The 13,625-nt window shown below is 32.5% G+C and overlaps 1 protein-coding gene across 1 annotated transcript in view; it reads left to right on the plus strand.

The window, feature by feature from the left end:
• The window catches only part of Cep128 (centrosomal protein 128), a 373,328-nt gene that overhangs the window by 157,467 nt on the left and 202,236 nt on the right, over nt 1-13,625 (plus strand). Inside the window, exon 18 of the mRNA XM_077799967.1 lies at nt 659-851. Within this exon, the coding sequence (XP_077656093.1) occupies nt 659-851 (193 nt within the window). The remainder of the gene's footprint in view (nt 1-658; nt 852-13,625) is intronic.

Raw genomic sequence — 13,625 nt, forward strand, 5'->3', positions numbered from 1 at the left:
TATATTTGAAGATAGAGTCCATGGGAAACATTTGTCTTAACTTTCCTGGCCTATTTTTTTTGGGGAATGAGGTACTGGGGATTGAAATCAGGGCACTGGATCACTAAGCCACATCCCCAGGCCTATTGTATATTTTATTTAGAGACAGGGTCTTATTGCTTACTACCTCACTTTTTGCTGAGGTTGGCTTTGAACTTGAGATCTTCCTGTCTCAGCCTCCAGAGCTGCTGGAATTACAGGTGTGCAACACTGTGCCTGGCTCTGGCGTCTTAATTGAAGGAACATGTTGATTTTTTTCCCCTGAATCCTATAGTTAATCTCTTTTACCTGAATTCATTGAATGTATGGAGATAGGCATTTTAGATATAATAAGTAGGAATTTTGTCTTTAAAAAAATCTATGAAATAAAGTGGTTCTATTCTGGGATTTTTTTTTTTATCTTAGATTTTCTGAAAAGTTTCTAATCAACTTTTAACTACTACCAACATTCATGCTAAATAAAACATGGTTATATACAAATTTTGCTTAAATTTTGTTTATTGTCTCTGTTCAGATTATCAGATGTTACTTTATTTTTCCCTCATATTTTGAAATGCACTGTTTTGAAGAGTTTTGTTTTGTTTTCTGAAATATTAGATGTAAATGTTATTTTTTTTAGACTAAACTTCAGTGGCTCTGTGAGGAGCTGAGAGAGAAAGAATCCAGAGAGAAAAATCTGCGACAACAGCTGATTCTCTGTAGACAACAACTCCGAGATCTGACTGAAAACAAGGAATCTGAGCTCCAATGTCTCTTCGAACAGATAGAAAGGCAGGAGCAACTTCTGGAAGAAATAAATCTGGAGAAGAGAGGTGTGTCAACTGCTTTTGTTCTTATTTTTTCTTTATATTCATGGAATCCTACAATTGGGAAAATGGTACTTGTACTACCCCTAGCTTGGACTGTTTCCAAACCCATCACCTTTCCTATCTCTTCATTTCTGAGACTAAAAGAGGAAACTCTTTTGAGCCCTGAGAATTTTCCTGCAGCCACCAGTGTCCTTCCTCTGTGCATTGCATTTGTATCTACTCGATGCTTTCACGTATTAATTTGGGAAGACATTCTTCTACCCAGATAAAGTGAGGACATTTGCATTTGTTTCCATTAGTTCATTAAACAAATATTTATTTTGTTCTTGTATTGTATTAAGGCATCCTAGTGGCTGAGAATACATTAGTGAATGAAGGGGAAAAAAACTTTCCCTAAGCTAAGTAGCTTACTGTAGGAAATAAATATAATAAATAGGCAAACATATAACATATTAGAAGATTGTAATCAAATTTGTGAGAATATAAGTGTAAGAAGGAGAATTTGGGAGAATAGTGGCAGGATTTGATATGTAGGCAATATCTAATTTTAAAAGTTGGCCCAGAGACTTGGATCATTACTTTTGAGAAGAAAAAAAAAAATCAGTTATATGTAGAAATCCTGAGTGTATCTTGTTTTGTTGAACCTAAACCATTGTTTATTGTGAACTCTGAAGAAGCTTTTTTTTCTGTTTGTGTGATACTGAGGACTAATACAGATGTGCTCTAACACTGAGCTATACCTTCCAGCACTTTTTTATTTTCATTTTTATTTTTATTTTGAGTCAGCGTTTTACTAAGTTTTCAGGGCTGGCCTTGAACTTGCAATTCTTCTGCCTTAGCTTAGTTACTGTGTGTAAGAGGCTTAATATAGTGTCTCAATAAGAAAATCTAAACTTTAACATATGATAATCCTTTTGAAATAAATGTTTCATTTTTCCTTTTAAAAATTAGGGTCACTGTCTTGCATGTGCCACTTAGAAAAATTGCTTTTTATTATACTGCAGTGATTAGTTTTTGATTTCAGGACCAACATATACAGTGTTAGAATTTTGAGGAGTTAAAGAGCCTTTTAAACATAAAAGTAATCACACATGCACACACGCACACACACACGCACACACGTCAATGTGTACCGAATTAAAAACTGAAAGTAAGAATTTTAAAAATGTTTTTGTTTGAAGTAATAACTACAGAGTCATTCTGCATTAATATAAAAAATTAATAAAATTAGTTTTCAGGATGATAACTAGAAGAGTCACCTTGTTTAGCACTTTTGCAAATCTCTTTAGTTGGTGGCATACATGAAAACAAGTTAGATTCTCATTTTTCCTCTGTGTTATATCTGTTTTTATACTAACATATTCTGTGACCTCTGGAAAAACTGTTCTTTACATTTTTTCATATTATGAGAAATTGAGTGTTAAAAGGAAAATCGTGTCTTACTAGTGTTGTTGAGGGATGTTGTACAGATTCTAAGCTGCATTTTGAGAACTGTTGCTCTAGGCAGTTGAATGATAGAAACAAATTGTGCCAGTAGTAAATGCTCCTTTTTTAAAAATTACAGTACATTAACATCTAATTATCAAAATTATAGATAAAAGCTATGTGGTCACACATTATGGGTTACTCCGTATTTAACAGTAGATTAGAACTCAGTTTTATTTTCAGTTGGTATTATTAATATTATCATCCTGCAAATAATTTCTTTGCATAAGGATAACTATAATATATATTATAAATACATGAAATTGTCGGTGGGGAGAAATACAGAAGAACCAATTGTATACTTAGATATCAATGTCAAATTGTGAATGTTTTAGAAGGTAGATCTATAAAGTTTATTATATCAGTATGATTGCTTTTATTTCTACTTTTTGATTTAATGATAGTTTTTCATTGCTTTGTATTCTTAGAACATTTTAATTCATTACACATCTTAGAATTAATTTTTCAGGTTTTAAAAAGATCCACTGGTGTTTTGATATGATTATGTTGAATATATAAATTAATTGGAGGAGAAAGATATCTTAATATTGAATCATCTAATCCATGAATATGGAATATCTATTTATTTAGGTGGTCTTTAACTTTTTTATTGTTTTAAACATTACAGGCTTGAAATTTTTTTTTAGATTCATTTATATATTTTTTTGTGATTTCAGATGATACAAAAAGGGTATTTAAAATTCTCAAATTCCAGATTTTATTTCTAGTATTTTGAAATATAATTTTTAATATTAATACTATAGTTTGGAACTTTGCTTTCTTCTTTTGTTTGTTCTCTAGTGTTTTTTGTTGGTGGTGTTATTTTTGATGATTCTGTAGTACCTTGTGTTTTCCTAGTACATAGACACATCACCTGCAAATAAAAACAGTTTTATTTTTCTCCCTGCCTCAATCAACTAATTGAGATTGCCTGTTATTAGTAAACAAATGGTCTATTCTTGGGATTAACTCAATTTTATCACATATATTTTGTCTTATACTGTCTAGGTTTGGTTTATTAGTTTATGAATAATCTTTTTATCTGTTCATGAGGAATATTTATCCTTTCATTCCTTCTAATATCGTTATCTGATTTAAATATCAGTGTAATGATATGGCCTTATAAAATAAATTTTGATTTGTGTTTTTTATTTTTGAAGAGCATGCCAGAAAGATTGTATTGTTCTTTTAAATTAATAAAACCATTTAGGCCTATAGTTTTTGTTTTAGGAAAGCTTTTTATAGATTTAAGGATATTCAGAAATTCTGTTTCTTCTTGATCATTTTATTAATATGTACCTTTAAAGAGACTTGTTGATTTCATCTAAATTGTTGACTTTATTGGCATAAATTTTTACAATGTCCCTTTTTAATCCTTTTTTTTTGTTAGATCTGTTTGATTATTCTTACTATATTCCTGATTTTGATATTTCCCCCTCTTTTCTACTTTATCAGACTTGTTAAGGATTTAATTGATTTTTTTTTAGTATTTTCAACAAAATAACTTTGAGTTTTTTTCTATTGTTTATTTTTTAACATTTTATTACCATTTATTTATTTATTTATTTATTTATTTATTTTTGGTACTGTGGCTTGAACTCAGGGCCACTTAACCACTGAGCCACAGCCGAGACCTTTTTATTTATTTCTTCTTTTTTTAATTGATTTTTTCAAATAAATGCCAGTGGAATTCATTACAATTCATATTATACATATACAGCAGAATTTTTAATATCTCTGGTTGTGTATGAAATATATTCACACCAATTCATGTCTTCATAGATGTACTTTGGAGAATGAGGTCCATCACATTCCACCATCATTGCTAACCCCCTGCCCTCTCCATTCCCCTCCTACCACTCTGCCTTATCAAGAATTCATTTATTCCTCCCATGCTTCCCCTCCCTACCCCACTATGAATTAGTCTCCTTATATCAGAGAAAACATTCAGCATTTGTTTTTTTGGTATTGGCTAACTTCACTTAGCATTTTCTTCTTTAACTCCATCAATTTACCTGCAGATGCCATGATTTTATTCTCTTTTATTGCTGAGTAATATTCCATTGTGTATATATACCAAAGTCTCCCTATGCATTCATCTACTGAAGGGCATCTAGGTTGGTTCTACAGTTTAGCTATTGTGAATAGTGCTACTATAAATATCAATGTGGCTGTGTCCCTGTAGTATGCTGTTTTTAAGTTCTTTGCAGCCCCATAACTTTTTTGTATTTTATTTATAGACATAGTCTCACTGATGGGCTAAGCACCTAGTTAAATTGCTGAGGTTGGCTTTGAACTTGTGATCCTCCTACCTCAGCCTCCAGAACAGCTGGGATTAAAGGCATGCACCACTGCGTCCAGCCTTGATTTCTGCTTTTCATTTTATTCTCTTTTTTATATATCATTTGTTTCTTCCTCTTGCTTCTTAAGTTATATGTTGGTTTTACCAGTACTTTAGGTGTAATCCACGAATTTTGCTATGTTATATTTTCATTATCATTTAGTTTACATTAGAAAATGTTTCCTAGTAATTTGTTCTTTGACCTGAGTTTCTTTATTTGTTTGATTTTTGAAATATACAGCTTGATTTCCAGATACTATATATATGTAGATGATTTTGTAGATTTTTAGAATTATTGACTTAATACTTGTGTTTTCCTAGAATGTACTCTCCATTGATAGAATAATTGAAATTTATTGAGAGTTATTTGTACAACTTTTATTTTGGTCTTTTTAGTGAATTTTCTGTGTGCCCTTGAAAAATAAGTTATATTCTTCATTTATTGTGAAATGTTCTCTAAATATCACATGCATGATTTTTTCATAGTCATCTGTATTCCTGGTGATTTCCATATCCCTTTGACTTTTTTGTTTCCAACAACACCCGAGAGAATGTTGTTTAAAAGATCTGTATTACTGTGAATTTCCTTTTTGTTTTTGTTGTTGTTGCTTTATGTGAAACTATTATTAGATTCTATCTTCATACTGATCTGTGGGGATGTGTCCATGTAGGAGGCTATTATTATAATCTCTGTAAAAGAGGTGTTGAGGAAGGACATTTGTAGTAGAATTAGAAAACAGAGAACAAATATAAAAGATATTGTATAGAATTTAGCTTAAGATTAGACAGTGGTGATAAGGGAGAGAGAGGATTTAAGTCTTGAAGGTGTCATTGGCTTTGACATTGAGAGAAATGGGAAAGTCAGAAAGTGTGGGCTGATTGGATCTGAGAGATAGAGGGATCAAATTTTATATCAGTGTCTTCTAATCATAAATGAAAAAGAAGTTTGGTTAAGGGCCAAAGTTTTGTAACAGGTGATAAATTAATCTCTTGTCTTATGTGTAAGTGGCTGACTGATGAATTCAGAAATAATGAGGATTTTAATATGCTACTAAGGAAATCCTGTTCTAGGAGACAATTATGAAATGTTATATGAGAGATATAGTATTAGAAATATAAGCAACATATTCTTGGTAAAAAGAATATTACTGATTACTTCTTTTGAGGTCTATTCAGGAATGTTTTTACTAAGATATGTCATTTGAAAATGAAGTAGTATTTCCATAGGATAAGGAAGACAAAAAGAGATTCTCTGCAGAATTTATCTGCATAATGATTTTCCTGCTTACTTAACATATTTGTTCAGTACAACACACATAGAAGAGGTAAAGGACAACAGAACTGATGACTAAGTTTAGCTATTTCTGAAGTATCCGGAGTTCTTTGTTGTGGAAATTTGTATTTGATTCTTTTCATCATCTTAGAAACTTATGTATTAGTAGGCAGAACAAGGTTAACTTACTTATAAGTGAAAAAAGACAGAGAAACTTCCTGTGTACTAGAATTAATGCCATTCTCAGAACTGATACTTTAGTATTATTTAATGTGTCTTAAGTGACAGGGCCCAGGGATGAGGAGTTTCTCTCAATTAGTGCTATCAGATTTGTAGATCTGAGTTGTCTCAGCCTTCCTGGGTTATCCTGGACCTGTAGATTTGGGCTGGTACATTTGAAAAGGTGTGGAAATATATTAAGGGGTTAATGTCACCAGTAGTCATAGAAGTTTAAAAATTATTGACTGAGAAATTTTTATTGTTATGAGTCACAACAAAGATAAGCATTAAAGAAAAGTAAACTGCAGCTCAGAGGATTTAGGTGTGATAGAATTCTCTGAAACTGTGAAGTTTGCTGGAAACTAAAACTTGGCAGTTGACAGAATTCATTTTCTCAAAGGTTAAGTCATCGATACAGTAAAATCACATTCATATTTTTTCCCTATAAAATGCTAATAATTATTGACAAATATAGAAGACAGTTTTCTTAACTTATTTTTCTTTAAACAGATATTATGAATTCTTAAGGGACTGGTCTTGTTTTTTTAGGCACTCTGCATTTGGCTATGACTCTTCAGTATACATAATTTTTCTTCCTGAAGTAATTCTAATTGACATGGCCTTTGAAATTCCTTTACCTTAAAGATGAAATTTGACGTCATTTAGCTTTGTTAGATTATGTTGGGTCTTCACCAACTTTCTACTTTCCTGATTCTATAAGACCGATGTGTACAAGACAGTAATTTCCAGCAGCATGCATGGTAGCAAGCCTTCCTGAATCTGTCCCTTGCTGTCATATATCTTTTATTGGGAATGTACTTATAAAGATAAAACTAGCCATTGTCAGGGCTTTTCTGTTAGGGAATTACCTTTTCCCAATAGCTTTAAAGGGAAAACTACTAATAGGTTGTGGAAGAAGGGAAATAATATTCTAACAACTTTAAAAAGTAATACCTTTGCAGCAAAGGACTGCTTCCTCAATTTGGTTTTGGTTAGCACCTGTGTTCTAGCCTACAAGTAGACAGTAGATGAAAAATGTATCATCTCCCTACATTTTTCTTTTTTTCAATTCATTGTAGTTTTACCTTAGCAATGGTGGCTATGGTTTTGGCAAGCATCTAGAGGGTTTCCTTTGCCCTGAAACATCTTATTTCTTGCCTCAATGAATTTTCAACAGATTTGCACTTAAGAAATGTGTTTAGTAATATGTATCCACTGGAATGATTCTAAGAAGATAGTGATTTTTAAATATTTCAATGTTATATCTCTGGTGTATTGAAAGAACCTGGTTCACAGTTGGTATGTCAAATATTTGTTGAATAAGAGAATGAATGAGTAAACAAATGAAATAGCATCAATAGAGGAGGCACAGTAGTAAGATTTAGTGAAAGAAAAAACAACATATTTTAAAAATGAAGCATAAGTGCTTCCCCAAATTTACATTTAGAAAGATATAGATGATATTTGGCTACTGACCCAAATTTTATTTCTTCCTTTCTTGAAATTTATTGGGCTACTTATTAAACTCTTCAAAAACAAAAGACAAATTAGCAAATATTTGGCAGAAGTTGATGTAGCTTTATTGGAGTGGTTTACATTTTATTTATAGTACTCTGGGATTTGTTAACATTATTTGCCTTTCTTCTTATTCTCAGGTATTATATTTTACAGTAGCATTATTCAAATGATTTACATTTTTTCATTTCATAACAATATTCTCTAAGAGCTCCCTGATTTATTTAGTGACACTATAATATTGTTAGTATAATTCTAACCACTTTTGTATCATGATTTGAGTAACCTCTAGTATAATATGAAAAAAAATTCACAATACCTAGAAACCAGATAAACAAGGAATATTAAAATGATGTAGTTGTCTAAAATAGTTCCCTAGAGTAAGATGAATATACCTTTTAAAACACTATACTTTCTATATGTATGATTGTAGAAAAATTGAAGCATGATCATAAACGTTGAGTAGAAGGAGCCATGAAAAGTAACATTGTACAGGTCGAAAAAAGTTTAATCGGTTTAGCAGGATCTCAGAAGATAGGAGTGAATGGGAGCAAACATGAAGATAGAGAAGTGAATCTTGGAAAAACTGAGGGCAAAAGAGTTATGGATTTTTTTTTCTAAGGCCCTTTTAGCACTGTGAATACACTGCTGTGTTTTTGCAGACTAATCTATCACAGTGATTTGTGTAGTGATTTCCTTGTTTTGCCTGTTAGGTTCTCAGCATCTGTGATGGGGCCTAAGTGATCCCTGCTTTCTATTAGCCCAAAAGCAGGGTGAGAGTACAAGTAGCCTTGAACTAGGCAGAGGAGGAAAGGTACATAATATCCATCCCTATGCCTGTGTATGCCCAAAGAAAGATGAGCATTTGAAGAAAAGGATTGAAGGTGAGATAGCCACTGGATTTCTATGCAAGGCTTTTGAGGGACCTGTGTAAGTAAAGGTCTTTGGGGTTTAATCCAAGTATGTAGAATACTTGGCTACCTTTAAATACTTGGCTACCCTTCTAAAATATACTTAAGGTGGGTATCCAAGGCATGATGGAGCCTGCTTATTGATGAATCTGGTATGTTATACACTCATTTTTCTGGCCTTATACATGGCTTGAGGATGAGTTACTTTAATGTATAATTGAGGTATGACTCAATTTTTTCCCCCAGTATTTTAAAATTGCTCTGTGGTCAGGTTTTGATTCATAAACAGCACTCTTATTTCCAAAAGTTCACATTTACCTGGTTTATGTCATATATCAAAGGTGATCTCAACTTTTTAAAGCTTTTTATTTCTTTGGTTTTTGTGTTCACAGTGCTCTGAGAAAATTTTTTCCACTAATTTCTCTGTGCCACTTGGTGGTTGATGGCTGAGCAGAGGATGATTTCTTAGAATTCATTTGTGGGACAAAAAAAATTAAGGGATTTGTAGGCATCTTTCTTAATATGTAGGGGAGAAATGAGGTCTTATCATTTTGTTGGTATATGATTTATTGGTTTGTCTAGCTACACACTCATTCATTTATTACTTATTCCTAAAATTATGTCAGTTATGTCAATTATGGAATGAAATATTTCAACATGCAGAAGTATTTAAAGAATGATTTGTAGATATGTTGGTTGTTTAGATTCTATGTAATGGAAAATTTAACCTTATTTTTACATTGTCACCAGCTTGTGAAATTTAGTGAGGTCCTTCATTAGAAATAATGAAAGATTGTTTTAATTAATAATTTGAGAACATGATGTTTAAAAACATCAATTAATGATTGAATTCTTGAGTATTTGAAGTTGAATTATTCCTTTTTTTGGGACTTGGGGCTTAATTTGAGATACAGAATGCTTCAGATACCAGATGTGGTTGCTGAAAATAAACATGTGCATGTCATGAAATTTAAAATGGAAATATTGTAAAATAGAGGAGGGTAACATTGTGTATAAAACTTGTATTGCTTGATAGCTATGAAACTTCAAGGGAACTTTTCTTAATTGATTATTTTGAAAGTTTTCCAAAGAACATTAAAAACATGTGTTTTTATTTATGATATGAAAGAAAGGTTGCCTTCTTTCATTTTCATGTCCATTACAATTAACAGCTTTACAAAGTTTTCCTTGGTTGTTTCTCACTTATCCAATCTTTTCTTTTTATTTAGACTTTTTGTATTAATTTGGATTCTTCAGAAACAGATCCAAAGGGATAAGGGTGTGTTTGTATGTATATGTACCTGTGTAGGTGAAATGAACTCACATAGTGATGAAGGCAGGTCTCGAGCTTGTACTTGGCAATCTGAAGATCCAAGAGATCCAGTTAAAGTCGAAAGACCTGAGGACCAGGATGGGTGATGTAAGATCTAGTTTGAATATGAGTTGTAGGGTGGAAGATTGATGTGCTTGCTCAGAGACAAGTCAGGCAGAGTGCAAATGGTTGCTTACTCAGCTTTTGTCTACTCAGCCCTTTAATGACTAAATGATATCCACCTATGTTGGGGGTGGCAGTCTGCTTTACTCAGTGTGCTGATTCAAATAGTAATCTCACTTAGAAACACCCTTGCAGACACACTCAAAATAATGGTTCTAGTTGCCATATAAATTAACCAGTGTACTACCTCTGTCTCACTTTGTTCCTTATACCTGCAAGTATTACAGAAGCTTATTTGCAAGATCTCCTAATCTCTGGTTCCTGCCTTCTTTGGGTTGGTCTATATTCACATGCTTGCTGTAGCCCAAGACAGATGACTTTCCTAGGCAGGCACACTCCAGTGGGTGTTTTCAAGGGCACACTGTTCCCTGCACTCCATCTTTCTCTTTCTCCACCATTTCTCTGCTCTTTAATAAAGCATTACAGAATTTACCTTTAATATGCTCAAATTACCACAAAGAAGTAAATCATTCACAAACTTTGGTTTTGTATTTCTTATAATAAATTACTTGCAACACACCCACAATTGACCTCCTCATAACAGTTTTTTTTTGAGAAACCACACACACACACACACACACACACACACACACACACACACACTTGCTGTTCTAATCAGTTCTGTGAGATGCATCTTCATTAAACACAAGTTTGATTTCTTGACTCAACTCCCACACCTTAAGACATTTTTCCACTGCTAAAAAATTAAGTTCAAACTGTTTTTCCATTGGCTTTTAATTTCTTTTCTTACAGATTCTTGTTTGCTCTTTAATTTGTATTCACAGGAAGTAGAGATATTTAATGGATGTTTGGTAGAGTGTGCAGGTAACTAGACAGATAAATAGGTAGTATAGATTTAGTCGCTTACCTTTCTTCCATTCATTGTTTTTAGTAAAAGTTTCATTTTCTTATCATACTCTCTACAGTAGATACTTTGATCTGTCAATAAAAAAGAAAACATACATAATTATTGATTCACTCTTATTTTTGCTTCTTTAAGACATAGGAACAAATATGAGCTATTGGCCCCAAACTCCAATTATCCTACCAAATCATTCTAATAATGTCCTTTAATAGCTTAGCAGTTTTCACTATATCTTTGAAAGTAGGGTACTTGGCAATATCTTCCTCTTGTTTATTTTTTCCAGAGTAAAGTCCTTCATGTTCTCTCTAATAGCATTGTCTTTAGAGAGATTTTGTTATAACTATGTTAATTCTCTTATTTTTTATAAATTGAAATTGTGAACTCTTCTTTAATTCAGGCAGTGTTACTGCTTTTCACCCATTCTGTGACTCTGGGTATTTAATGTGTACCCTCCAAAGAGGTATATATTTCTTTAATATTTGAATCTTTGTTTATGCTGAGGTTAAAACCTTTTCCAGGACAACACAATGAAGATAAAGTGGCTGATATATCTTTTGAGATCCTCCTTTAACGTAGCATTTCATACCATATTTCACTAAATATGTTTTTCATTATAGTGTATGCTAAGGGAGGAAAGGAGACCCAAACACAATTTCACTGAAATATCTGTTTTCCAGAAATCATTTAAAAAATATTATTTTTAACGGTGGTGGGGTTGTTGTATTGAGTATTGAACCCAAGGTTTCATGCATGCTAGGTTAAGTGCTCTACCACAGAGCTACACCCCAGCCCATTTTTTGTTTTATATTGAGACAGGATCTCATTAAATTAACCCTTGACTTTGTGATCCTCAACTTCATGGATATCTGGGAGTACAGATGTACACCATTTTGCCTATCAAGAAAATATTTTCCATTTAAAATTTATTCTTAAAAAATAAGCTATATAGCAGGAATAAAAGGTGTCTTTCTTCAAAACAATAAAAATAAAATATTCTGTCTTGGAACTAGAGGCAGAAACTGCTGTACCTAGTGAAAAGACAGGAGGAGATGATGTATGGTTTGTGTCCCCAGGGATGCCTTTAAATCACGTGGCTCAATACTGGCCTGTGGATCTTTTGACTCAGAGTGGGTCCCGGGATGCATCAACAATAACAACAAAGACCTGTTAAAATAGGAAAAATGTAATTAGGTTACATTCCAGTTAGAAGAGCAACTCTGGCCTTGTATTTATGGTCTGTAATTTTTATATCTACATACAGGTTTGCACTACTTTTCTATGTAAGTATAAAAATTGTCCTTTTTTCTTAATATTAATATTTCTTAATATTTCTAGACAGAAATATTGTAAGCAACTATTAAAAGAGAATAAAACAATTTTAGTAAATATATTAGGAATGAATTCATAAATATAAATAAGAGTTTGGAATATTTCCCTGGTTCGCAGGTGTGAATGCAACACTATTACCATTTGCATAGTTCCTGCAGAAATGTCCCATTTTTCCTCTTTTTGAAATCTGTGGAGCAAACATTTAAATATGTTTTCTGGCAAATGGTTGCTTTTGGAGTTGCTCTTTTTTCCTCTTTGTAGCTGCTTCTGATGTCTGGAGTGAACTGGGACAGAAACCTGTGCTTCTCCTGAGGCTTCTGATCACAAATCTCTTGGGTTTAACTATTGATTTTTTTCTTTCTTTCTTTCTTTTCTTCTTTTTTTTCTGTACTGTAAATTGGCCTTTATTCCATCTTAAACTAATATGCCCTGCTGCTTCTTTATGATTTCCCCCTAGTCCAGGTTGAATTTTAACCTCACTTTTGTGTAGACCTTGGTATAAGGTCAGTATTACAAAAGTCATAGATGTTGTTGGCCCTGGGTGCATGTCCCTGTGTCAACCAATCTGAACTCCTTCACAGTGGCATTGTAATGGTCTTTCAATCTCTATGCTCCGTGACTGTGTTCTGGTGACTAAGCATCGGATTACTTTTCCACAGCTCTAGTTCCATCCAATTTCTAATTTTTTTTATTTGTAATTTTTATGCAATCTTTCTTCAGGTCAGTTTTTCTCCATAAGCACATTTGAATGACCCTCCTTTAAAATGTTTAGTTTTCAAATATTTTGTTTACCTTCCAGCAACTTAGTCCAAAGACAAAAGAAGAAAAGTTATTTAATCTTAGTCATTAAATCTGTTCATTTTCTTTTTTTACTATTTTTTCTTGAAATACCCATTTATTCATATTAATACCTAGGTAGAAGTTTTCAATGAGATCTATGAATATCTAGCAGATTTGCCTGTATGGTTTACATTTTTTCTCCTGAAATTCAGTTCTTGCTGATGAAAGAAATCATCTTACTGAGGGAAGCTGTAGGCAAGCCAAATATGACTTATTTTCAATGACTACCTATTAGTCTTTTGAGTACCTGATGTTCCATTGAATTCTATATGTGAAAGAGATGTACTCTTTGTGTTTAGGGAAGTTGAACTTCTTTAATTCAGATATAAAAAAGATTTTCATGAAAATTTACTTATAAAGCTTAAAATGGGTTATATAGATAGGGGTTGTATGCTTTGTGAAAGGCTAGAGTTGTTGATGGAAAAGCTCTAGTTGGCTCCAAAGAGTTGTTTATAATGTAGATTTGGTGCTTCCAAAGCTGTAAATTCCCTAAGGGAATATGAG

Source organism: Urocitellus parryii, chromosome 6, assembly GCF_045843805.1.
Source record: "Urocitellus parryii isolate mUroPar1 chromosome 6, mUroPar1.hap1, whole genome shotgun sequence".
NCBI lineage: Eukaryota > Metazoa > Chordata > Mammalia > Rodentia > Sciuridae > Urocitellus > Urocitellus parryii.